Raw genomic sequence first — 27,640 nt, 5'->3', positions numbered from 1 at the left:
CACTCCTGCTCGACCTGTTTGGTGCCCGTTGAGCTGCCTACCGGTGCGTTCGTCTATTCTTCTCTCTTCGCCTGGTTGTCCAAGGCCAAGATTTTGAGCCACACTTATTTGATTGAGGAGCTGCCTCATAAGAGCGTTTTGGTCGTCCATTCTCTGAGCTAGCTGGTCAACTCTCATGTTGAGATCTACTTGACTTTGTGGATCGGGTGGAGAGAAGCGTGTGGAGCCCAATTGCACACGGGCTAGGGTTTCATTGGAGGTGTACCCGAGAGCGTACGTCGAGCGTGGAGGCAATGGAGGGAACACTTGAAGTTGGTCCAAGACCGGGCCTAAGTCGGTGGTGATAACGAGCCCACCTTGATGGGAGGTTCCACCATGTTCGGCGGCGGTGCCACGGAGGTTGCTAGATCCGGTCACCGGTCCGGTAGGTGGCACAGTGGCAAGAGGTGGTGGTGCCACCATGTCAATCGCGGGATTGTGGGTGGAGTGGCTTTGGGCCGTCACGGATTGAGCCATCGCGGCGGTTTTGCTCCTAGTGCGTTTGCTTCCAACCATGGTTGTTTGGAAGGCTTCGGTGGATTGGAAAATAGGAGGAACGGATTCCTTGAGCACGCATTGAGTATAACTCGTGCTCTCAACAAAAGCACCAAATGTTTGTGCAAATAATCTCACGGGAGAATATTCGCTTCTTGATCCTTCAACCTTCGATCTTCCTTCTCTCTCTTCCTCGATTCCTGTAAAACAGATTGGAGTAAATAGACCACACCCGGGGGGTGTTGGCCAAAGGCCCTCCGATGCCTAAGTTAGTTCGAGTGTTTGTAGGAAAACAATAGCTAAGTAAAATGTACGGAGTTGTGTTTATGGTGTGAACCGGGCGGCCGGAGCCGTGTGTAGTAGCCAGGGTGTGTGGAGAAAATATAGAGAGTGGAGAGGGAGAGAGAGAGCTACAGGTATTTTTTCTCGGGTATAAAGAGTAGGTTTAGATGTACCTTGAATGATGAATGAAGTCATCTATTTATAGGAGCCTCGGAACTAGGGTTTCATAGAGAATATGCTGAGTTTATTCTCTACCCAAATTCGTAAACGGATCGAGTCGGACTGAGATAATATCTGATTTAATGATATTATCTCTTTTTATGTAGATAATATTTGAATTAAATGATATTATCTCTTCTTATGAAGATAATATCTGAGATAATGACATTATATTCTCTTTATTAGGATAATATCTTAATTAATGATATTATCTTATTAAATAAAGATAATATCATTTAATTAAGATATTTATCCCAATTAATTAATTGGCTAGATAAACTAGTTCAATTAATTAATTAAAAGAGATAATCTTCTTTTCCACGTGGCGCGCTGTGATTGGAGACGAAAATATCTGCTCCCACATTGTTTACGTAATCTTAACTGTTTGAATAATGTCGGCATGATTATATATACATTGGTAATATTTAAATAATTACATTGTTTTTATGAAATATGTGAACTATATAATGTCATGTAAATTATTTGGAGTTCTTGGGTTGAGAAAATAATGGTAGAAAAGAGTGTAATGGAAATGGTCTTTTGTATAGTTGAGTCTAACTCTTGGCAGGTACCAAGTCTCAGGGATCCCACAGTGCACATGATTTTTATTGGGTGATTCGGGACTGGCGAAAGGGAGTTAGACAAGATGACTAACAAAAGGGGAATTATGGGATGATTGAAATGGGTGTTAGTTCATATAAATGGGCATTCGGGATCAAGTGGTAAAAGTATGGTACGGGACGTGCAGTGCCTTGTCAGTTATATGAATTAACGGGATTTAGATGAAGAGCATTTATGATTTCAAATGTTATCGTTTCCGCGTTTCTGCTGAATATTTTATGTGAAATATCTATTTTATTTATTTAAATGTCTTCTTCACATTTTAGTTATAGTTTTTATTAAATTCTATAATTAAGGTGTGAATCACATCTTAACCCAAGGTTTTGTAAATCCGAGGGTTGGGGTGTAACAGTGGTAGAGCCCATGTGCTTTTTAAAAATGGTGGGACCCGCGCTAGTTACATGTTCTGATGGGCTTGTCGTGGCATGGGCCACGTGTCGGCACTAGGTGAGAGAGCCGTTGGGCTTTGGCTGTTCTCCTTTTAAAAAAAAAAACAAATCAAATTGTATCGATTAGGCCCACATGCTAGCTGTTTCCAACTCAAAGAGACGTCGGAAAAGGAGAATATCTTTATATAAAAAAATCTAATAGTAACTTTAAATTAACGATCTAGATTAAATCTAAGCTATTTTAACGGTAAAAAAAAGATCCAACGGCTGAAATTTAAATCCAACGGTCAAAATAATATTTTAAATTAATCCAAATCAGATCCAACCCCAAAACTCACTCATTTCTCAATTAATCTACCAAAAACATTTGTTCTATTTCTCAATTTATTTTTCCTTTATCAATTTCAGCAATCTCTTTCATTCTCATACTTTTGATATCATTTCAAGCACATCATCTTCTTCATTCTCATACTTTTCATATCATTTGAAGTTTTCAATGGATAATCGTGGCAAGGCCATCTTTTCCTTTATATTTGATGATGATTCGGATGATGAAGAACATCATCAGAGAGTGATAGAAGCCATTGTCCACCATACTTCACAGTAGAATGAAGCCACCAAACATGGTGGGTCAGTAGTCGGTCGTGTGTACAAGAACCGTGAGAGGGAAGATCGCCCTCGCAATCTCATGTCCGATTACTTCGTTGAAAGGCCACATTTTAATACTACTGAGTTTCATAGGCGGTTCCGAATGCAGAAAGAGTTGTTTTACCACATCTTGAATGATGTTGTCAACCACGAGCCATACTTTCGCCAAAAAAAAAGACGGGCTCGGCCGACAACCTTGTGGCCTCGTACGACACATGGATATGGCATGCCTTTTTTGGAGCCGCTGGATCCAACAATGATATCAACATTTTAGCTCGTTCTCCATTGTTCAATGATGTGGTACATGGAGTGGCTCCTCATGTTGAATATATTGTCAATGGAAATCAATACCATTTGGACTACTATTTAGCAGATGGGATCTACCCCCGTTGGGCTATTTTGGTGAAGACCATATCTTCTCCTGATAACCCAAAGAATAGGCTTTTTGCACAAATGCAAGAAGCGTACAGGAAGGATGTTGAAAGAGCATTTTGAATACTACAGGCTAGATGGGCTATTGTTCGGGGCCCTGCTCGTATGTGGTGCAAGGATAACCTCCACTCAATCATGATGACGTGTATAATTTTGCACAACATGATTGTGGAGGATGAGTACGAATTTGTTGAAGAGGAATCTGATGATGAGGATATGTGTCCACAACGATCCAGGAGGGCTAGAGCAAAACAATATGAGCTGGAGCCAAGCATTACATATGAGTACCACCAAGATAGGCAGACTCTCTCTGATTACATGATTTGTCATAATAGAGTTCGATCTCCACATGTGTATCAGAGTCTCCGAAATGATTTGATCAATCACCTTTGGAGGAGCTTTGGATATGGTGAATGAGGTCGACAATTGTTTCAATCCTCATTTTGTGTTTCAATTATGTTGTGTGTTTACTTTTGGAATAAAATTAAATTTATGAAATTTCAATTTTTTTTTAGGTCAAATTGTTCAAAAAATTAAATTATGATGTTATTTAAAAAGAGTGTTGAGGCCCAAAAAAATCCATGGTTGGGCCCGAATAAATTATCAACCCAAAACGACACTCTACTAAGGAAAAACGTAAAGCGGAGTACACGAGAACCCACCACATGTGAGTTGTAGTTCACGTGCCATGCTAAATAAATTAGTCATGCTAAGGGTTGAGATAAAATATACCGGCTCTACAAGCCCATGCCAAACTTAAACATCGCAGTCCTTCCCAAGGATGATAAAATTAAAACATGCCAAGCAACATGCCATGCTAAGCACAAAATTGTTATCTCACACCTAACCACGCTACAAGCCTAAGTGGGCCCAAGCCACAAAATTAACCGGGGCTTACTGAGAAGGTTGTGGTATGGAAGGAAACAAGCAATTACGGGGCCCATTGAAGGTTCAAGGAACGTAAGTTTCAAGCCACTTGGGGGCTTTGAAACTCAAGCCCGTTCCTAGAACTCAAGCACATGGGTTAGCATGAGAGAGAAGAGAAAAATTGCCCCATGCTCTAGGAAGACAACAAAAAACCTACCAAAATATTTAGCCCAGCCCACATCAATAGAGTTAAAAACTCTTTCCAGCAGTTTGACGAAAATTCACTAGAAATAATAGGCCAGCAGCCCAAAAGTCACGCACAAGCCCAGTCCGGCTTGTACAAAAGCTGTCATCGTGTTCCACCTCTGATAAGACTCCAAACAAGTCAGACAAAGGGTCAAGGCAAGAACCAGCAGAAATTCATGGGTAAAGGGCAAATACCCATCGGACAAAAGGCTCCACCCATCTCTTTCCCCATTACAAGCTCTGTTTTGAAAACGCAGAGAGAAAGCAAAGTGGCGCCTCACCTTTGTAGGGAGGTCCAGCTGCGTCAAACTTGTTAGAACCACAATGGTTCCTTTCCCATACGCCTTGATAAGAGAATTGCACGAAAATAGGGCTAAGTAGGAGCTGCCAAGGAAAAAGGAAGAGGAAGACCAGACAAAATTAGAGCTCTTAATGCCTATAAAAGGAGACTTTTGCTACCCAGAAAAATCAACCATCCAGAGCCTGACCAAGCTTTGTCAAGCAACCTGAAATCTACTCAAGCCACCCAAACCTTTCTTTCGTTCATCCTTCTTCTCCCTTAAGAAAGGAATCGTGCTAATATTTCCTCTGTAAGAAACCAGAGCCTGACCAAGCTTTGTCAAGCAACCTGGAATCTACTCAAGCCACCCAATCCTCTTTCTCCGTTGTTTTCTTCTTTCCCTGAAATAAAATCTTTCTAATTTTTCCTTCGTTCCCAGTTTAGATTTTATCATCTGCAAGAAACTCATGCTGTTCTCTCTCTCTCTCTCTCAAATTGCTAAACTCGTGAAAGCTTAGCTCTCATGCCACATGCTCCTCAGGCTAAGTCATTAGTGAAATCATCATGCTTATTTGGGTGTTAGTAAAGTGATCCTGAGAGTGTTCTTTTAAAATCTCATCAGATTTTCTAAAAACTCTATTGGGAGCTTGGTTTCGAACTTAGACATTTGGGGATTTTGCTCGTTGTCTTCTTGTGCCCATTCGTCAAATTTGGAACAAAAAACCCCTACAAAGAGTAAATGAAGAAAAGTTATCCATTAAAAAAATAGACTTAAATAATTCTTAAACAATTTAATAAAGTTGTGAACTTAAAATTTAAGCCTGTATGGTTGAGAGAAAAAATCATTTGAGTATGCACAAAATCCAAATAGTTACTTTTTGAATGGAGAAAATTTAGGTTTAACCCTCATGGTTAGAGAACCTTACGAGTCAATAAGCCTTTTTTTCAATCGTTCAGGAATACGAGTCAATGAGCTAATTGGGTTTTTGGGTTTTACTAGCCTTTTCACCGAATATTCAAAATTTAAAAACTCAAAGATCCCAACTTTCCTCAGAAGCAAACAGGAATGGCAGCAGTATCATCGTCTCTCAGCTTACCCTCAAGAACCCCTGAACCCTCTGTTCGGAAAATGTCAATCCTGAATAAGTTCCACAGTGTCGCTTCCAGAACCCACTGCAATTTCAACGCCATTTTCAAACCATCCACTCTAACCCTCTTCATCTCCACCCAAAGACCCCATGCACATATCAAATCTCCACCTCGCAACACAATCCGATGCCTGTTCACTGGAATTGTCGAGGAAATGGGTCAAATCAAGCAACTGGGTACCGCTGAAAACGGCGGTTTCGACATGAAAATCGGCGCCAAAACCGTCCTCGAGGGCGTCCACCTCGGCGATAGCATTGCCGTCAACGGGACGTGCCTCACGGTGACTGAATTCGACACCCAATTGTCCGATTTCACCGTCGGTTTGTCGCCCGAGACGCTTAGGAAGACGTCTCTGATCGAGCTCGAACCAGGGTCACTTGTGAATCTGGAGCGGGCGGTCCAGCCCACGAGCCGAATGGGTGGGCACTTTGTGCAGGGTCATGTGGATGGCACAGGGGAGATAGTGTCAATGGATCCTGAGGGGGATTCTCTATGGATCAAGGTGAAGGCATCAAAGGAGCTGTTGAAGTATGTGGTGCCGAAAGGGTTTATAGCGGTGGATGGGACTAGTTTGACTGTGGTGGATGTGTTTGATAAAGAAGACAGCTTTAATTTCATGTTGGTGGCTTATACTCAGCAGAACGTGGTGATTCCCTTGAAGAAGGTTGGGCAAAAGGTGAATTTGGAAGTTGATATACTCGGCAAGTATGTGGAGAGGCTTCTCAGCAGTGGATTTGTTGAGTCAATCAAATCTTCATGACCCTTAAGGTACTCAATTTATAGGTAATTTGTTTATTTTCTGCTATCCTGATTTGAGCCCATGCTTTTTCTTGTCTTTTAATGTTTAAATTAAACAATAATTGTTTACGATATGCAGATTTGTGTGGTTTTCTGTTATTCGGATTGATTTTTAGTTCTGTTTTTAGTAAGCAGCTGTGAGTTTCTTTGGGCATGTCCTTTTCTATCAAATGAAGAATAATAGAGTTGCAGGAATGATACGTGTATTGAGTAGGATGATCCTTAGAGAAAACTTTGAAGGGGTGACGTAATGCTTGAAAACAGGAGCGTCTAAATGTGGTGTTCTGGTATGGAACTGATCATGGTGAAATGGATTGATAGCTTACCCTAAGCAGTGACTGTCATAGTTTTCTGAGTAGAGTTTGATTGAAGGATTTTCTGAGTTAGTTAACTTGATCTTTAGTAAGTTAGATACTTAAGGCTTGACTACAGGAACAAAAACAAACGAAAGCAAAGAAGAAAAACAGAACAAAATAATCTCGTTTTATCTCAATTTCAGTTAATGTTTTACAAATCGTATTTCAGATAATGAATGGCCTACCTTTAAAAAATCAGAGATTTTCTTGCCGCTCGATATAGTTTCTAAATGTGCAATCATCATGTTGAACATTTTATTGTAGAAACTCTAATGGAATTTTGTTTATTCTTTCTTGTGCTTAATTAATAAGTGAAAATTAAGAATGTATTAGATTACTAAGTTTCTGAGCTTCTGCCAAATCCAGTCAATGGTTTACCAAGTGACATGTAAAAATGAAATTTTTTGCACTAATATGAGCTTGGGAGAAAGAAAAAAGAAAAAAAAATATGCAGCAAGTAATTTCTATTACAAAGATCTAGGGGTATTAACTGTCTTTCAACGGATTAATCATAAAGAGTCTTTATTTGAGCAATATAAAGTTCTCTAATGCTGTCAAGTTTCTTACTGTTCTTTTTCTCATTTTCTTTGCAAGGTCATCACTGGTGCAGTTTTGTACACAACCACACTTGTTGTTTGGATAGTAACTGTCATGACCAGCGACTCTAAGAGAGCTGTTTAGTTTTTTGTTGTATGATAGTTAGAGCTTAATTGTATTGGCGTTCTATACACCTTCTCCTTAAGGACTTAATGGTTTTGGTTTTAATAAAAGGTTCACATTCAGTAAAAGTTCAGCGTTTGATTCATGTAAAAATGTGTGGTTTCTGAAGATAAAAAAGAAATAAATTTGGCATTTGGTTGTAACCACCGTATTGTGAAGGACTACTTCAGTAACAGACTCTAGCTGAAATCTTTGTTTTGCAGACTAATTCAGCAATAACACACACACACGCAAACAGACGTTTATGGCTCCCCTGTTTACGCACGCACGCACACACAGTGTAACCCTCCTCAAGTATCTTTGCCCCTAAAATGCACTTTAAGAAAACCATTCTGCATTGGCTCTGCTGAAGATTCCTTTCATATTCTTCTCACTATGGTTAACTGAGCTATGTTTATTATGAGTGATTAATAGTTTCAGTCAATTCCTTCTCTGCACCAGAATGTCTTATACTTTGTGTCGATTCGTGCTTTTATGATATTCGAGCTCCCTTTCTTATATTGCTGCCTGCTTTGCATTTTTCTGTGTTAAATCTTTTTCCATAACCCTTTTGATGTGCGCATTAGACTCATTTTCCTGATGTAGAAATCTAAGTATATTACTATTTACCCAAAGAAAAAAAGGTTAAATAGATTATTCCTTAATTTCCTATTTATAATTGGAGAACAAATCTTGTGGTTCCATGCCATTAAAAGCTTGCATCTGTTTGTTGGAAGCTCAATGGGCAATATAGCTCGCCTCTCTGTTAAAAGTGTAGAGCTCAGGTTAGTTTCTCACTTTCGTAATCTATAGATTTTTTAGGCCCCTTCTTTTTACACACTGATAATACCCACCTTAGGCTAGGGCTTGGCTCCATGGGCCAGTAAATCTCAAATCTCAAAGCCAATCCAAAGGCAGATGGTTGGTTTGTAGGCGAGTTTGGTGAACCACCTAATCTTGTACCAGTTATGTTGAATGTATTAATTTTTGGTGCTAGTAAGGATATCAAATGTGTTGCCAGAATCATTAAATTAACCAGAGAAAATCTATTGGTTCAGGTTAGATAAATTAGGGGTAAAATATCAAAAGACAAAAAAGAGAAAAATATTGCCAATTATTTGTTTTATTTTATGAAGTCCCTTTCAACCCCCTGGTGGACAATTTCAATTTTGGTGTACCAGCAATGGTTCTTTTATGATCCTTCTGACTGTTTTTAGATGTCATTCGGTGTAGAAAAACTTGTGTGAAACCGGGATAGCACTGTAATTGGCTGGGAAAGCAACACATTGATATTCCCATTTCACACAAGTGTTTCTCCATTCGGTGGGATTAGCCTGATATTGGGCATCCAATTAGGCTTCATTACAACTTTACTAGTGATGTGGGCTACAATGTTGTCAACATAATCATGTCCTTGTACACACAGTTTGCTCAACATCAATTGCCAGGCACAATTTGAACAATTTGTTTTATGGGAGGATTCTACTTCAACTACTCCATTTCAACAATTTGCCAAAACCAACCACTCAATTTCCACAATCCAGTGTTTTTAGAGCAGAGTTGACAAGAAAACGCCAACACAACCTACCCTTCTTTTGTAAAATAGGAACTCCATGTTATCTTCTTCCTTTAACCGCAGGTCTTCTACCATCCAACTACTTTGATGAACAACCCTGCTCCCTTCTCTTCTCCTTACTGTATTGTTTGTTAGCTATATGGCCTTTTTTTTTTTTTGTCGAGCTGCTTTTCGGCTTGACTTGCTGTTATTTTAGATAAAGAAAGAAAAGAACTTTTCCTACTTCCAAGCATACATTTGTCTCCATCTGAACCGAAAGGTAAGAAAGGTAAGACAAGGACAAGTTCATCGTGCCTTCACCACCGAAATTTGCTTCTGATACTATAAAATAAACGTCAAGTACATAAAGCACCCCGGTAGTTTCACTAAAACACTCAAAATGAAAGTTGAAATTATAAAAAAACCCAACACCCAAAACATTTTATAAACATACCCAAAATCCATTATTACACACACTCAAAACTCATTTATAAACACACCCAAAAAGTTGACTTTGGGGTTGATTTTGGGTGTGTTTCTATGTTTAAATAGTGCTTGGGTATTTTTATAAATACATGTCTAGGATTGGGTTTATTTATAAATTTGTATAATAGTAATTGGTTGGTATGGGGGTTTTATCATTAAACCATTTGATTACAAATGAGGTGTATAGTATATTTCAATATCTTACTTGTTCAGAATAAATCAGTTCACACGAGTGGATTTAGCGTTGAAGAAATAAAACACTACTATATCATGTGAGAATGACCTTATTTATAGAAACTCGAACTTCCGTATTTAGTATTTATGACTTAAATGGGTATGAAATTTTATTTTATTTTATTTTATTTTTTACACAAGAGCTTTGACTTGCAGATCAGTGGTCTCAAGTTTGAAAATCCATAACATCTTGGTAGTGTGTGAGAGAGAAAACTTTCCCTCCCCCTTCTTAATTTTGAAAAAATAAATAAATCAATCGATCAAACCTATACCTCGATTGTAAGGGTAAATTTTCTTAATCACTTGATCTACAAACCCCTTATATCAACATCATTTTTCAATTAAAGAATATCTTGGAGAATCGCATGCTTTCTTCCTTCAATTTATTTTAATATTATTATTTTGTTTTTCTTTGCTTCCTTTGGGTGTTTAGGAGGATCAATCATCATCATGACGACCAAAAACAAATTTGAGGATCAATGATGTGTCGTGTCTGACAAAAGCACACCAACAACGTGAAGATGCAGCCGCCCAATAAAATCATTTAAAAGATAGAATGCGCGTGCTGCTTGAGCTTTGGAGAATGGATTGATTTGGCATGGCATTCTCAATCTCAACCATGTATGATAATTTTGTCACTATAGACGTGACTTGGGCATTGGGCAATCTAATGAACGAGTTTGACTTCATATATTAGTAGATCTGGCAATCTCTCTAGTATCCATGTCTTGTCGGCAAGGATAGGGACTTTAATTTTGATTCCCTGTAGGCTGAGTCATGCATGGTATGAATAATTTATCAATCTCATCTCTCTCTTTAGAATTTTAAAATAATTCAATATGATTTAGGATTTTACGGGTTTCTACATGCCAAATATATCAGTTTATTTGAGCTGTTTTGATCATTCTAATTTGAATTCTTACGTATAAGGAGTCAAGTATTTTTCACATGTTGAATTCTGAATACAAAAGTTGCTAGATTAACGGTTTCAATTTTCAAAAAACAACGTGAAGTTAGAACATTATTTGAGCTGTTTGGAAATTTAATTTCTGAATTTTACTAATTGTCGGCTGCTTCTGTGCAATAAAATGGAGGATTATTCTTCTAGATTTCAAGGGATGATGGATAAAACGAAAATGTTATTGGGGTACAATGAAACAGTGACATCTTATAAAATATTTTAGTTGTTGCTATGCAGATAAATGTTTAACCAAATATACTCTATCAATGAAGACCTTTCAAAAGGAGAATTGTTGCGTTCTACAAATTAATGTATTAAATGATGATGATTCTCGCCTTCATAGAACAACTTACAAACACCGAGTTTCATATCTAATCTCTGTGTGTTTGCGACAATCTCGTGTTGAGTTTTATAGAAATATGGGTATGAAATCCGTTATAAGTAAGTTATTGATGTATAACAGATGGCGGAAGCAATTGAAGAGGAGTTGGAGCGACGCGCGCGTAAAGGCAAATCGGGTAAACTGCATATGCGAGCTTGGAATTGGGCCCATGACCAGTCAATTCGAAGAGAATGGCTCATGGTTTTGCCATGATGTATGTGCTTTTCGAGCATCCAAGATCGTTTATTAGCCTTAAATTCAGTTTTAAAGTTTTTATAGTTTTTGGAAACTTTGTTATTTTCCTATTTTAATTCCTTTGTAATACCTAGGATTTCTAGGAGTATTCAAACAACTTTATCCGTAGTTAGGATTATGTTTTGTTATTCAAATTTATTAAATAAACCACACATGGGAAATTTATATCTGAGTATTTTATGAGGCAATTTGCGTTCCAAATAATAGCTCTTCGGCTTGGAGGACGGCGCCTACGAAGCTCTTCCCCTGATGCTTTAATACATGTTATGCATGGTGTGTCTTGGTTAAATTGCATCATGGTTCTCCAACATTAGGCTAGGCCATATATGTAAGTATTTCGTTCCATCATCCCACTTTGGTATCCTGAATGTGAAATTTCTTTAGATAATACTTGTGTGAGTAACATATTTAAATTATTCTCGTAAAGCCCATTGGTTGGAAATTCTAGCCGACTGAAACATTTGTACCCAAAAAAACGAGCTCCAAAAATCTCCCGAAGAAAAACAGAGAATGATAAAAGACTTAGAATGAGTAATGATGTTGAATATAAGTGAACTTGGATTCCATTTAAAATGTTATATTTATATGAGAATCACTATTATGTCTCATCTATTTCTATTATATGTATAGAACCCTTTGAAGCAATTGTAGTATTATACACAATTAGAAGCTCTTATTAATTTCATCTTTTTTATTATAGAATGATAATTATATAGATTTTCATGTTTTGGCTCATTTTTTCAGAAAGAGTCATGCTTCTTGCTTGCGTGTTTTCTTTATATTACTGTATTACTCTTGACTACGTACTCAACACGCAGACTTTACTCTTTTAGCGTTTTAAGCCATTCTATTTTCAAATATTTAATAGCAGTAATGTGTGTATAGAATATATATTATAAAAAAATTAGAAGCTCTTTTTAGTTTTTGGCATATGCAACTTTTTTGTTTTTCTTTTGCCTCTTGCCATATGTATGAATTATGATTTGTTATAAAATCTATATTAGTCCAAGTTTTGACCAAGTCTTCCTAGAAATATTCATACTTGTTGTATATACTATATGCACACATAATAAATTAAATTTTATAATATTCTTTTAAAAGCTACAAAATTAAACTTTTGTGATTTTATGTATAGTTAACGAAGATCTATAAAATAAAAAAAACGAAGTAAAAAATCGCATTAGTCCCTTCAAGAAAAGATTTTACCTATGAGTATATTGTATAGTGACGGGATTCGCTTAAACAGTACGTTTCAATTCAACTATTTAGCTTAGCTACTTTCCGGTCATTTTCATGTTTAAAAAATATATATACAAAAGTTGATACATTAGGATGATTATGGTAAACGATATACAAAAGTTGTACACTTATCGCGCATGGATGAATTATTGAATGGTAATGTAATACGATGATGTGGTATAACTTGTTTACGTGTTATGAGATGAATAGACGACATGATTCATAGTTCCCACTTTTGGAGTATAATATCGATAAATATCCACTTATATTATAACATGTAAACAAATTATACCAGGTAATCATACTCTAATACCACACTATAATTATTCACGCATGATGTTTCCTAAGACAATTGCAAGATATGCTCCCTCCTTTGCTATGTTTCCTATAACCTAACTTAACATTACTTATTACATATAAAGATTCATTCCTCTTTAACTATGACCTATATAGCGTATGGTTATAATGAATTGCTTTGTGAATACTTGAAAAGTTTGAAGGTAACCAAGATAAAGCAAAATGAATTGCTTCGTGAGCGTGGCCAATTTGGGAGTGAAATATCTAATGAAGATGAAATGATTATGGAAAAATCCATGGATTCTAGATATGATAGTAGGAGTGGGAGGGAATGAGAATGATTTGATATGATTAATTGCAAGTAGATAATATCACTCAAATTAAATAAAGTATAATTCCAATAGGGATCAAGTTATTTTATTAAATACTAAAGTGATTTATTTCTAAATATATTTAAATTAAACAATAAGAGAATTATTATGATTTAAAATCTAAATAAGAATAGGTAAACAATGTAAAAGACGAAACCAAGAATGATAAAGCACTAGGATACCAATTTCATCTAGTTAATCCCACCCAAATCCTTCTAGCTTGTTAAGTTGAGGACTTGAATCATTAAACAAGAAATTGAATATATTCAAGCATTCATTATCAAACATTAAAAAAAAAAAAACAATAATAATTGACGTGGCTGGTCTCCAAAAATAAAAAATGGGATGAAAACGAAGTGTATGGTAATAATGCCACTCAGAGGGTGGCTAAAATAGTAATTTCATTTATTACTTCCAAACTGTCAACCCCACTCCGCCCACTCCACACATTTCGTTCCAAAGATATCGGCCATTAATTAAGTTGCGAAACTAGTGGTGCTCGCGCGGTACAATCTGGATCATTCACGTGGCAGGAGATAATTGAGAGTGGCTAGAAAATATCAGCCTATCAGGGCCAACTTCATCTCGAAAAAATCAACATCGACGTGCCGCAGAAATACCTAAAACTGATTGCCACATTACCAAATTGCCCCTCCAATATTCGTGCCTTTCTAGATCGACTTTTTCCCTATTACAAAACTAACCTCAATCTTTCTTATTTTCGATCAATAATCTAACCTCACTCTTGTCCCTCTTTTTTCCTTTCCTTTGGTGGATACTTGGAAGGTGAGGTTAGCAACATAAATTGGTTCGAAGAAAAAAAGAAAAAAAGAAACTATCACAATTGAGTGAACAAAAAAAATTCTCGAATAACAAGTTGGACCAAATGAAAGAAGATACAATTACAAGACTTGGCCAGTTTGACATTGTTGTCTATGAAAATAATCACTGTCAGATTTGTTGTGAGAAAAATCAGTTGTGAGAGAAAGTAGTTTGACGTTTGGTAAACTTTTTGTTAAAAGTGTTATTGGTATTGATTCCCACATAATCAAAAAATGATTGTCGTATAATTATTAAACCCAGCACATCTTTGAAACTAATTCCTGCATAATCAGAAAATGAAAGCAACTTATTAGCTACTTTCCCTTATAATTTTCTCTCACAACAATTTTTAACAATAAGTGATTTTCTCATAGTTTATCAAACGGCTGGGCTTCCCAATTTTTTTAAAAAAATCACTTAGCACTCAAAATAAGTAATGCCAAACGGGCACATAAATATTTGTTTGGTATAGACTAATCTCAGGAACAGAGCTAGATAATAGGTTGTATGGACTACAGTCTATACCATCCCATTTTTTTAGATTAAATATAATCAAATATAAGCAATCAATGAGATTGGTTGAAATAATTAATGGGTTAAGTAACAAAAATAAAGAACAAATACAAGTGTTATATATCCACATAATAGAATGATCCATTTGTTGAAATTATTGAAAAGAAAGTATTTCAATTTTGAAAACAATGCTAGATTAATGTTATTTTTGTTGTTGTTGTTGTGAGTATAAAAAATTGAGGTAAGGAGTTTATACAAATATTCTTTTTATTTTTATTTTTATCAATACACAAATATTCATTAAGTGCCATAACCTCTAACCACTTAGGTGGAGGTGGAAGATATCAATAAATTGAGCTATACCCTACTAATAGATTAATTTGTTTTAAAATAAACACTTAGATGCAATGTGTTTGAAATAGTTAAGTTCAATATAATATTTGTCTTTGAAATAATTAGATTTAATGAATCATTTGAATTCAATGTATTTCTCTTTTTTTTTCTTTCTTTAATGCAAGTATCAATACTTTTGTACTGCAATGGTCCAATCAAGTAATTTAATTATATAATTTTAATCATGCTTAATTTATGCATTTGTATATTTATTTTACAAGGAAATATTCTAAATGCTCTAATATATGGGAATAAGAGGACTCAAACTCAATTTCAAAGAGACAGTTACACTACCCTAACCAACTAACAAAACACACATATGTTGCATTTGCTTTCTCTTAGGTAAACTTTTGAGAAAATAAGGTCGTGATCCCAATTCCTTAGGCTTGAATTAGATGAGCTCGGTTGACACTTTTCACTCACAATTGCACTCAAGCTATATTGGTTGGATTCAACTTAAGCTCATATAAGTACATTGTATACATGAATACTAGAAATTGAAAGATGGTAATTATAATTTTTTTTTTCCAGAAAACTATTATTTACAAGGCAAAAAGTAATTATATATTTATTTAAATACAATTTTCTTCTCGTGTTTTTATAAAGGATGAGTGTATGATAACTTTTTTGAAGTGCCAATAATAGTTCGTATTGAAAGAAATCCTAAGTCGAATCCCTCCCCCAACGAAACAATAAAATTCGTTAGTCTTTGCATTCAGTAATCAAATCTGGACCCCATAACATACAGGATTCCGATCCATAAAGGATTCAATTATACAAAAAGATATAGTCACACTAGCCTTTCACTGTTCTCAAATGCAAGAGTTTGAATACTATTTTCAAAATCCGAGGGCATTTAAGACAATTGTAAATATGTGAAAAAAGACTGCAAAGGGCAATTTTGGAATGTCGAAACCCAAGTTGGGCATAGTTGCCGCGTAAACGTTCGAAATTACCACTGACCACGGTCGACCACTATATATATATGCCGCCAAACCCCCTCCAACTGCCCACAGTTTTGCTTTCTCTCACTTTCTCATTCATTATCCTCCGAAACAAACAGTCTCCCAAGTTCTAGGCTGTCCAGAGATCCCGGTAGCTTATACCATCTTCAGCCGTCATGAAGAAGCCTGGTGTTTTAGCAGCCTCAGTCGCCGCCGCTTCTGCTACTGCTCTCTCTGCTTCTTCTTCTTCTTCCTCTTCTTCTTCAAGCTTTGTGTCTAATTCAACCATGCGATTTTCTAATCAGGTAATTAAAAAAACCTCAATTCGAATTCTGGGTTTTCTTGAGACGTTTGATTTTGTTCACACAGTGTTTAGCCCATATTGGCTGCTCCTATTTTTCTTGGGTTCTGCTCTGTTTGGTTGCTGAGAAAAAAAATAAGAAAAGAAAATCATTGAAATCTGGAATTTTGAGCAAAAAGAGAAACTCTCTAGCACCCAACTTCTACTTTTTTTTTTCTTTTTTACCCCATGAAGTAAGAAACTGATCTGTTATGTTTGATTTTGAAGGAGACTGTCTCTTCTAAGAGAAATCAAGAAAATCCATCACCTTCCACAGAAAAATTTGCGCCGAGGTTCGATGGCTTGAGATTTATTGAAACCTTAGTCACTGCTCATAGATAATAAGATCTGGTCTCAACTCAAGCCTCACAGCTCCATCTTCTTCAAATCTAAATATATTTTTGCCTATGATGATGTGATTTTGATCCATCTTCAGGAAACAACTTGAAGATAGGACTTTTAATTGTTTGGTAGATGAAATTTGTACTAGAAAGAGAGGAATTGTAACTTTAAGTTAAGGGCTAGCTTTCATGTGCAATTAATTTCTCTTCCCCTGTTTTCTGGTCTCCTTTCTTTCTTTTACTAAATGTTGCCAGTGGACTCATGACTGGATTGGATGCCAAAGTCATCTGGTATGGTGATCTGTTTCTTTCATAAAATCACATGTGACAGAGGAAGTATGAAAATGAATTTATGGTTTTTTTTTTCCTTTTTCTAATTGTAACCGTTTTGAGGAGAAAATTTTGTAAATCATGACAATCAAGTTTCGGTACGAGTGATAAGAATTTCATATGGCGGTGTGTGATTGGACGTGAATAGCAAAATAATGCTATCCGACAGCCCTATTGCTCGACACAAGTACCATCCCGAAAGTAATGGGCTTCTTTGCTTAAGATATTATTGCCTATACTATAATAATATTCTCTTGACCACATAGATGTTACGTTATGATATATCCATATATGTTATATTGTCAGTTAGGACCACATATTCAAAATGGTTTAACTTTATCAAAGAAGATTCGATTAAATAAGGATTCACACACAGACGCGTCAGCGTTTGCATACCTCGGGTGTGAAATTTGGCCATTAATTCACATAAAAATCAACTTAATATACATAGTCTAGATTTAGTCTAAGAATCATCTTATCTTGTCAGCCTCTTTGGTAGGATAATATTTTTTTTAATTTCATAGAATTGATTATTTAGAAGTGAATTCATTAACAATTACAGAAAGAAAGAATATTCTTAGTTTCACATTTGAAACTTTTGTGCTATGACATGCCTGGCACCAAAGATACGTCACTTCTCAAAAGCAAAGCTATAAAAACCCCTTTAAGATATTGGAGCTCAAGTTTGACTAGTGCATCACCAAAATTAAGCTTTAGGTGAGGAATTTAGCCTTTCACGTGCATCATGGAAATATTCCACACCCAACCACATCCTTCAACAACAACGATGCGTGGTCACCAAAGAAGATGTCAGAATGTTATAGCACTCGTTTTCTTCCATGATTGTGATATTTATTGGTTTTCTTTTGTGTGCTTCTTTGAGGAAGATAGTTTTCTCAAATGCCTAGCGTACTTTTATTGACTGCACCAAACTTTACTCTCTTTTTTTATCACCATTAAATTAAAATTGTTAGAACATGATGAACTTGTCAACTTACCATTTGAATAGCAGTGCTCATTTTAGAATATTCTTCTTGGGTCGAGTTTGGGCAAGTTTTGGGTTGTACCCTTCAAGTTGCATCTTTGCTCTCCACCCACAACATTATAGGCAAAGCCTAACATTCTCAATTTGAATTAAAGACCGCTTCAAGTAAAGTGGAGACTACATGTCATATTCCAAATAGTCATTCTCTATATGTTTGGGTACCGAGCTTCGATTTGGGCTCATGCTGTTTCAAAGAGAACACGACAATCAAACAAGACTCATCAACTGTTGTGACATATGGGTTTTTTTGGGCCAAATAATGAAGTTTACTGGGTCAAAATAGTTGAGATAGTATTTATTCCAACTTTAGTTTAGTGATTAGGGTGGTTATTCTTATTTTCATTATCAATAGACTTTGAGACTTTGAGATTTTCTCAATTCTCTGGTGGATTTTAATTATATATTTCTTACTTGGGTACCATTGGATTACCTTTATATTGTCACGTTGTGTGAGGTGACATTATAAACGGTTAACTTAGGCAGTTGGAGTACCAGGCCATCTGATTGGAGGTTTGCAGCTACCACCATTTCAGAGTACATAGGCTTAGGTGCTAGAGTATGGATTATAAGTACGTTGGTAAACCTATAAGAAAATCTGAGATCTTAATTGGGTGTTTCATATACTATGAAGGCCATGCATCCCAGGAGAACAACAGATTGTACATCGGATGGAAACGAAGTCGTTTCATTTTGGCAGTGTGTGTGGTCCAGTGATGAACACACACTAACAAGCATACAATAAAGTTATACTATTTGGGCAGTTTTATATTTAGAGTACAACTTCAAGCATACAAATTGGTGGGAGAAAGCAGGGAAAGTTAATTGAATTAATGGTTATAAGTTGGGTGGTGTTTTCCACACTTCACACCAGCTCAGAACATATTGAATGATAATACTAGGACTGCAGTGAGTGCTAGTATGATGGAGTGAGTAGCTGCTATCTGACCTCTACTCTTCTGAGGTTTTGGTGCCTCAGCGGGGCATGCGAGACCTTCTTTCCCTTCGCGACATTGAGACGCAAACAGGCCAGGAGGGTACTTCCCATAAATGTTTATGTAGCTGAACATGGTTGTAGCACAATCATTTTTCAAGTCATTAATAGCATCTGCAAAAGGGCAGGCAAAGTCCTTCAAGGCTTCGCAGCAGCTCTTGGCTGGGTAGTTGGGTCCTTTGCACTTGCTTGTGATGATTGTGTAGTTCTGATTCTCAAAGTTCACAGGACAATCTGCAGATAACCCAAAAAGACAAGAGAAACAAGCAGGTGAGAGAATCTCAGAGCTAAGAGAATGCCGGTAAAACATAGCATGCTAGCTAGAGACACCAAATCAAAATCTAAAAAATATCAGGTTTTGGTTTCAACAAAGAACTATAGTCCTCTAGCAGTAATAATCCCTTTTTATCGTTCGACATTCCGAGGATTGTGGACATAGTAAGAAATTTGGTATCCTCTAGCAGTACAATACATTATTTATGTAATATAATGCAACTTCACAGGTTTGTATTGCCCTGTTATTGCCTAGTGGTGGCAATTATGAGAGGCAATACCCTCTCCATATCATCTGAGACATACTGGAACTTCTTCCCTAAACAATTGTCACAAAACCGATTCATAAGTTCAATATTCAAACTCGTTATTAATTTCAGTGAGATTTCCAAAATGATTGAAATGATACAGAAAAGAAAGCAATTCCTGTCCAACTAGGGCAGATAAAAGCTAGGATTCTGTCAGGTTGAGTCAATATACAACAATGAAGCAAGTCTCTTTACTGCAATTTGTATTCAACTCTTTTATGTTTTATTTGTCTAGATGAATTATGTGTCATTATTTTGACTGCAACTCATTAAAAAGTACAAACAAGGCCACAAAACAGGAAGATTTACTCAGAGTTTGCTGCATATAGAAGACAATGTTTTGCTTTCTTTCTTGTCAGCCCAAAAATCTGTCGACTTTTCTTGGTGTGGGAGACCAACAATACCATTTTATACATAAAAAACTGAATGTTTGCTGAACATTGTGTACAGATTCTCAAACACATTTTCAGCCATGGAATTTATGGGCATTGACAATTTAAAGGAGAAAGCAATGTGAAGAATTACTTTGTTTGGCCTGAAGAAGGGAACGTCCAATGGATCCACCAGACTGGAAAATATCATCTGCAACATTCATACGTAGATAAAATCAACGACCCAAGAAATTAAATTTCCAACAAAAAAGAAAAGAAAAAGAACATAAACAAATTAAATGGGAATTTAATGAATTACTGGAAAGGAAGGTGGCGGAGGAGGCGAAGCCCAAGAAGAGGAAGAAGAAGAAGAAGAGATGAAGACCGTGATTCGAAGCAGACGACATTGTATTGCTAAGGTTGTTTGGGGTTTAATTTGTGCAGAGACCGAACCACTTGTGTGATGTCGTCGATCTCTGTCTTCCAAGAGTTTGAGCTCAGCCCCTGTTTTTTGATGGCTTTGGTTACCTCTCTCTGTTTGTTGGGAGAGGGAGAGGAGAGAGAGAGAGAGAGAATTGGAGGGAGGAGAGCGAAACGCTGCATGAAATTTGGAGAAACGAAACGTTTTAGGTCTCTCCAAATTGCAATTTTGCAATTGCCAAAAGTGGCAACTGTCGGTTTGATCTATGTTGTCCCAAAAAAGGTTATTTTTGTTTTTCTATCTTTAGTCCCAATTATTTATATATTTGAACACAATATAATAATCTCGCATAGCACATACACGAGAAAATGCAGAAGTGTAAGATAAGTACATTCTAAGGTCAAACATCATTGTAGAAGAAAAAAAAATATTTTATCAGCTAAAAGCATATCACTCATTCCCAACTCACCGATCTTCCCAAAATGACCCTAACCTTAATGCCTCAATTATACCAAAAATTACATTTTCATTTTTTGTCTCCAAAAAATAGTTACAATCGTCCTTCAATTTGATATTGTGTTGAATCATGGATCCTTTCTGTTAAAATCAGAGATGAATAAGACTTTTACGCAGCCGCCACTCTCACCACCTCAGAGCTCCTCCCCTTCCACCCAAGTCACGGCTAACTCCCATATTTATCTATCTATCCTAGTCAGCCTGACACTATTTTCCCTCGTCACCCTATATTATACAGCCTGAAAATTGTCCCATGGGGGATGTCATTTGGGGTTTGTAATTCAAGATCAGTCTTTGGGTTATCATGAACTTTCTGAGTTACCCAGATCTTAGCATGCTTTGCTATATGAAAGAATAGTGAGAGGGATTATTTTTTGACACAAATTGGTTGAAAAAATCTTAGCAATCATGCAATTAGAGAGACACACAAGAGGATATAAAACCGGTTACAAGGCAGATTCTCTCGCATTGGTGGGGCCCTCAAAGCTTAGCTGGTATGCACTTTTTACTAAATAAATATTGTAAGAATTCTACCTGTCAAGATGTAGGGTAAGCAATGTACTGTCATTCTAGCTTCTAAGAGCACCTCACCGCAAGCGGCCAGCCCAGGTAGGAGGGGGCCCTAGGCCCGGGGAGCAGCTCCAGTGCGCCAAGTGCAGCCCGTGCTGTTGCCTTCGCGCAAGAAAATCAATTTTTTTTTTTTAATTGTTGCCAAAGGTTTTATAAAAAAAATTGATTTTCTGATCCACAACTGCCAGAAACCAATGGCTACAAGCCACGTCCTGGATGATCCAAAAATCTTATCCAATCCAACAGCTATCCATTTTTTGGCTTAAAAAAATTGGAAAAAAAATCAAAAAATTATGGAGTTTTTTTTTTTTCCCTATAAATGTCTACCAATATTATTCATTTTCCACACCAAATCTTCATATAAATCCATCTCCTTCCAATATATTTCACTTTTAACACCAAATTTTCTACTACAAAATTTCATTTGTGTAAAAATACAATGGTCGCTTCCATCGAAACTGGAGGGTCATGGACAAACGTTCGAAGCGGTCAAAATCTTGGCAACTATGAGGATTGAGAGTTTTTTAATTGGCGACTATCAGGATCGGGAGTTTTTCAATTATATTTCTTGCATTTCCAATTTCAATTTTTTAATAGATTATTCAAGGCAAAACAAAAAAGATGAAAATCATTACACTTGACTCCTCAAGTGAACAATGCCTGCAGTCGGTTCCAGTGATGCATTTCATGTAAAAAACTATTACGTCCTCCAAAAGAAAATACTCCCCCACGTCGTGATCCGGTGGAACCACCTCCTCTAATGATTGAGTCATCCTTGTACTCGATTGTATCGGATTATGAGGATCGAGAGTTTTTCAATTGTATGATGAGTGAGTAGATATTTCAATTGTATGATGAATGAGATGTGAATTTTATAATAAATATGGACACATGACAATTGAAAATCTTACCCGAAAATTGTATCTGAAATTTGAGATGAGAATTTTATAATAAATATGGACACGTGACAACTGAAAATCTTATCCTAAAATTTAATCTGAAAATCTTATCCAAAAATTTTATTTGAAATTTGAGATGAGAATTTTATACTAAATAGTTACACGTGGCAACCGAAAATCTTATCAAAATTAATGGTTTAAGTATAAAAAATAGAAAATAAATTAAAGTGAATAGTAATTGTCATTGCCTTTTGGGGTAGAAACAAAAAAGGCAATGGCTGCCACTATTCACATGAATAGTGACAAACCTTGCCTTGCCCTTTGGGGTGGAGGTGCTCTAAGCTGCACTTCAATCGGCCACTCGAACCATTTTAACCCCCAAGGATACCCAAAAAGAAATGGATACCAAAAGGGCAAGAAAAAAAAATGTCGATAGTAATGACTCATTAAAATGTGACACAATCCACAAATTCCATTTCATCAGTTCACCATTAAACACATTCTGCGTGAAACGTGAGTGTCCGGTGCCTCAAAAACAGATTTTCTTCCTTCACTTGGTAACAATGTATTCTGAAGTATGCGGCTGACTAGCCTGAACAAAGGTCCAATATTTCATTAAGCAAGGAGTACTGAGAAATGCAACTAGTAATAACTTTTCCCAGAAACAAAGAAGAAAAAAGCTGTTAGTAAGTGTATCCAAAGAGGCAGCGCAACTGGAAAATAGAGGAGTTGTAGCCACACGTGTGTATTACTCGCTCTATTAGTGATTACCAAGTTTCGTTTGTGATGCGTTGTCAACCGATAAATGGAAACCTTATATAAAAGAGAAACAAGATGTAATCCATTTTACAAGATGGTTACTATGAGAGCAATCAATCATGAACATTAGGCAAGCACAGAAGGAGAGGAGAGGTTTTTTGGGCGGGGGGTGTTATGGAGGGAGCAACAAACATGGGAAGTCAACAAAGAAATAATTGGAGTATCGACTATTATGATGCTAATCATAACCAAGTGAACCTGTATTGATTAATGGCATCCATGTGAACCAATCATTCATGGGAAGCAAATTCAACAGAATATAAACTAACAGAAGAGAAATATAGTGCATTCAGAAATAAGGTATTAAAGAATTCAGTGGAATTACCTCAACATTTAGAAATCTCTCCTGGTATCAGGTCAAACATTAAGTTTTCTTGGTTGGCTGTTAACAGATGCCGCTCATGTGTCTTACTTTACGAGTGATGGACCTGCCCATCCGAACTCTTCTAGTTGTCAGTGCTTCTAATAATATAACTAAAGTATCCTCTAGAGCCTCAGCCTGTTTCTCGAATCCAAAGGAGCTGAACTCCGGAAGAAGTTGCAGCTCAGAGAGGAGGCCAATAGCCGCTCCTGCTGTACAGGTACGATCCCATGATGGTTGAGGCCTGCCCTTAACAAAACACAATCAGTTAAAAACCAGATTAACAAAAGCCTCTGTATTAAAAACAAAACAAAACAAAAAAATTATAGTTCTTACCTTTTTTTTTTTCCGAAATTATAGTTCTTACCTAAGTTTATGCATCGCAGATACACCAGTGGCCAGGGAAATACAAGGAAAGTCTGCCTCTCCCCAAACTGACGTTGCTTGATCCTGCACATAGAATCATGTGAAAAACTCCCAAAGAGAACTATAGGTTCTTTCGTTAAAATTTAATTTAATTGATTTGTTGTCAGCTAGGTTATCCCTAATTCATCTGATAGTTTCATACAAGTAATGCAAATTATCTGCATATATCATAGGCATCAAAGGTCTGAGCCGTTGACTCTATTGTCATGAATAGAAGAGAGACTATTACGGAATAATTTATTGGTAGAGGTCCATGGTTGATGGTTAAATATATCACATGAATTTATGTAAGAAATCTGCATTATGCATTTTGTAGGCAATAATCAAAACATGTAAGTAAGAAAAAACACAGAAACAAAGATAAGCCTGACAGTATTACCTTCAGACGACTGAATATCGAAACTGAATTGTTCCATGTTCCATCAATCAAAATGAAATTCAGGGTTCCATCTTCATTTGTCTGCGCATAGCCAAATTGAAATTTACTGCCATGTGCACTTGAAGAAGATATAAGAGATTTCTCATTAAGAAACCTGAAGCCTAATTATTACCTTTTCTAGTGTGATGATCTATTGACAAGGTTACTAAGAGACAACCAATATTTCTAATTAAACCACGGGTGAGTTTGGTAATGCTTTTGGGAATGCAAAAGCAATTTCAGATAACCACAAAAACAGCTTTTATAGTGCTTGACTGAAGTAGATAAAATTTCTTGACCAAGAAACAGAAGTAGATAAAAGTTTTTTTGGGGTTAGAGAAGCACTTCATAGGTGCTTTTGCAGGCAATGTTGTTGGATGAATAATGTAGGAAGCATATCATTGAAATTTTTTTACTAACAAAAAGAACACTAAGAAGAGCACTACCAGACATGGCGTAAAACAATAATACCTTAGTATCTGTGCATTCCAGATATGGCGACGGTTCTTGGCCAAAGACATCCTCAACCGATTTTAACGCTGCATTTTTGTTGGGATAAAGGCACCAAACATTGTTTTTTCCTGTATTTAATGTAAAATCCCAAACAGAAGTTAATGAGTCAAAAGGTTTAACTAACTGCTCAAAATAACACTGACAACTTGAGTTCATCAATTTAGCTGGGTAGTAATTCTAATAGTTAAGTTTCAACATGCAAATACAGTATCTACTGCAAAAGCCAGTAGCTACAAACTACAAAACAAATAAAAAAAATAAAGCACCCATTTTATCGGAGTCAAAACTCACCCTGGAACCAAAGTATGTTTTTTAACAATAAGGAAAGAGTATCATGTTTCCCAAATAATAGTTTAATAATTCAAAGTAGCACTACAGTAATTACATTGAGCTGGTCAACTTGATATTTATAGGCACCATCAGTTTTGAAATTCTTTGAAAGAGGAAGAAAATTCAAATAGACCTGCTAGCTTCAATGCATTCCACATTATTTCTTCATGTTCTGAAATGCCAAAGAGGCACAAAGTTGCTGCCTCAGTGCCAAATACTTGCCATAGCAACTTTCCAGTGTTGTTCTGTCGCAAGAAATCCTGCAAAAATGATGAATGCTAATTTAGATATTTTTTTGAAAACTGTTTTCAAGTATCAAACTGATTCATAAAATGAGCAGCAACAAACCTTTGGATGCATATATAACCAGAACCTCATTCTATGCCAAAGAGTGGATTGTGTGACGTTTGAACACATACAATCTTCCAAAGGAAGCCAGCACTGCAAAGTGATAATAAGCATTATATTATATATAATGGTGACACTATATGAAGATATGAAATGGTAAAAAGGCATAAACGTCCCTTCTAGGATGCATCAATATTGCCTCACTGAGAGGAAGAAGGTAAAACCTGATAAATGTGAAATTTTTTTTTACAGAATAAATAAATACCTTTTGACAAAGGTAGCCCCTACTTCCCAGCAAACGACATGCTATTTGTCGAGCTGCAAAGAACTGGAGTTTTTGTTCAGAATCACCTAAAGCCTGATAGGTTTTCCGGTGCTTTTTATCCTCTTGCACTTTAAAATCTCCCTGAAAAGTAAGATATCCACAACCTACTTCAGAGCCAATTATCAACCACTCCTTGAGCATAATCAGAAAATAATAAAGGAAACCTGCATCCAAACTAAACCTTTAATAGAATAAGTCTAGAAAGGTATAAATTTGTTACATCTGAAGCACCCTGACCACTGAACCAACTAAGCTATCTATATTACAATGGTATTGAGAGATGCTGATAAACATCCATTGATATATACACCACCATTCTCTTGTTTTTTTTTTTTTCACAAATAATCTCAAACTCTCAGTCAATAAATACCAAGCTTCATTTCTTTTCAGAGAAAAATAAGAAACGGCTAAAAAAGAAGGAAATCAAAACTTTAACCTCTTAAGACTTCACCAGTTGTAACCCAAGAAAGCAAACACCTTAGCCTTTATGGCAACATTTTGAATTTCCAAACACCATCAATACAGTCAAAAGACAAACAAATGAAAGAATATATAAAACATATAAGATGATGTGTGTATTATTCTCTTCTTTTAAAAAAAAATGTGTGTATTATCATGCAAGTTATATGTTATGTCAGGCAGATTCTCAATCTAGACCATATATTCAAACAAAAATCATTTGATCAAAGATCTAGAATGACAAATGCGGCTGCCGTGGCAAAAAAACCTAGACCTACATATATAATCTAACATAAACCGCAACAGTTTGTTCCCCTCTAGCACCAAACAAAGCTAAGAGGGCTGATTTCCTCCAATACCCATATCAACTTTTCAGTTGCTTCTTTTCTTTTGGAAAGAGCTTCAGTTTCTTCATTTTATAGCAACCAAGGCATATGCTAAACACCTATATTCCACAAAACCATGTTTGATATATAGGGAAGGCCATGAGTTTTGCTTTGGTATCATTGTGTGGGATGGGCAAACTGATGGATAGTGCTATGTTTAACGTATTTAAGAGAAAAAAAAAAAAAAAAAAACAACAACATACGCATATACACAACATATCAATATCTAATTTTCATTTCCTCCTTGGCTTTATTCGAATTTAACATAGCATTAAAACAAAAATTACTCCAAGGATTCCCAGAAGACAAAAGAGAAAACAATTTGTTCAAATGTTATACCTGAAGTTTGCCACCACTACCACCAAAGCTCATCGGGGCATCGATATCTTTTTCCAAAGCCTTCAAATCCTCAACAATTTTCGTAACCATGGCGGGCAGAGGGGACGTGGTGCCCCAACCCTGCCATTCCTGCAATGTGATGGCGCCTTCAACAGCGTCGCTTAAACGAGCTTCTCTTTGAGGGGAGCCAGAAGTTGAACATGAAAATGGGCTGCGGAGGGTTCTGGGTTTTGAGTCCATGAGTGTCTTGGTGGAAAAGGCGAGAGAAGGAGAGCATTTGAATGTGAAGGCCCTAGGCGAGGCCATGGTGGACTTGCTGCTCGTGTGCAATGTTACTATAGCCTAAACTTGCCGTTTTGCACATGAAGTAAATTTGCAATTTTCTTTTCTTCTTTTTTATTTTTATTATTTTTATTTTAATAATTATTTTATTATTATTATTTTTAAAGAATAAGTTATGGTTTTTATTAAGGGTGGATAATCAAACTGAAAATCTGAGAAATTGGGCAGAAATCAGTTTGGTTTGGTCTAGGTTTTTG

General features: G+C 36.3%; 4 protein-coding genes across 9 annotated transcripts; 2 read left to right on the top strand and 2 right to left on the bottom strand.

The window, feature by feature from the left end:
* Window positions 1–5,494: 5,494 nt before the first annotated feature.
* On the top strand, window positions 5,495–7,684 carry LOC103328537 (lumazine-binding family protein). Of its 2 annotated transcripts, none has more exons than XM_008230933.2 (2): window positions 5,495–6,450; window positions 7,416–7,684. In XM_008230933.2, the coding sequence occupies exon 1, from the start codon at window positions 5,585–5,587 to the stop codon at window positions 6,425–6,427; it is 843 nt and encodes a 280-aa protein (XP_008229155.1). In that variant the 5' UTR covers window positions 5,495–5,584; the 3' UTR covers window positions 6,428–6,450; window positions 7,416–7,684. The 2 variants fall into 2 exon arrangements, with proteins under 2 accessions (XP_008229155.1, XP_008229154.1); XM_008230932.2 differs by having other exon boundaries at window positions 5,498–6,435.
* Window positions 7,685–16,029: 8,345 nt separating this feature from the next.
* On the top strand, window positions 16,030–16,869 carry LOC103328536 (uncharacterized). The gene is made up of 2 exons (XM_008230931.2): window positions 16,030–16,277; window positions 16,541–16,869. The coding sequence occupies exons 1-2, from the start codon at window positions 16,149–16,151 to the stop codon at window positions 16,652–16,654; spliced, it is 243 nt and encodes an 80-aa protein (XP_008229153.1). The 5' UTR covers window positions 16,030–16,148; the 3' UTR covers window positions 16,655–16,869.
* Window positions 16,870–18,694: 1,825 nt separating this feature from the next.
* On the bottom strand, window positions 18,695–20,655 carry LOC103328535 (GPI-anchored protein LLG1-like). Its single transcript, XM_008230930.3, has 3 exons — window positions 20,291–20,655; window positions 20,126–20,182; window positions 18,695–19,253 (listed from the first exon to the last, which is right to left on the bottom strand). Exons 1-3 carry the CDS (start codon window positions 20,376–20,378, stop codon window positions 18,901–18,903), a joined length of 498 nt encoding a protein of 165 aa, XP_008229152.2. The 5' UTR covers window positions 20,379–20,655; the 3' UTR covers window positions 18,695–18,900.
* LOC103328534 (DTW domain-containing protein) lies at window positions 20,139–27,437 on the bottom strand. 5 transcript variants are annotated; one of them, XR_016126295.1, is made up of 9 exons: window positions 27,102–27,434; window positions 25,858–25,998; window positions 25,593–25,685; window positions 25,378–25,504; window positions 24,873–24,982; window positions 24,363–24,443; window positions 23,925–24,007; window positions 23,522–23,801; window positions 20,139–20,182 (listed from the first exon to the last, which is right to left on the bottom strand). XR_016126295.1 is itself a non-coding variant. In XM_089050964.1 (8 exons), the coding sequence occupies exons 1-8, from the start codon at window positions 27,405–27,407 to the stop codon at window positions 23,582–23,584; spliced, it is 1,161 nt and encodes a 386-aa protein (XP_088907090.1). In that variant the 5' UTR covers window positions 27,408–27,434; the 3' UTR covers window positions 23,459–23,581. The 5 variants fall into 5 exon arrangements, 2 of the variants coding, with proteins under 2 accessions (XP_088907090.1, XP_088907092.1); XR_016126294.1 differs by lacking the exon at window positions 20,139–20,182 and adding an exon at window positions 22,545–22,969; XR_016126296.1 differs by lacking the exon at window positions 20,139–20,182 and adding an exon at window positions 22,985–23,190.
* Window positions 27,438–27,640: the final 203 nt, after the last annotated feature.

The sequence above is a fragment of the Prunus mume genome, linkage group LG4, assembly GCF_029339155.1.
Source record: "Prunus mume cultivar Tortuosa linkage group LG4, ASM2933915v1, whole genome shotgun sequence".
Taxonomy (NCBI): Eukaryota; Viridiplantae; Streptophyta; class Magnoliopsida; order Rosales; family Rosaceae; genus Prunus; species Prunus mume.
This window is presented reverse-complemented; position numbering and strand designations above follow the sequence as displayed.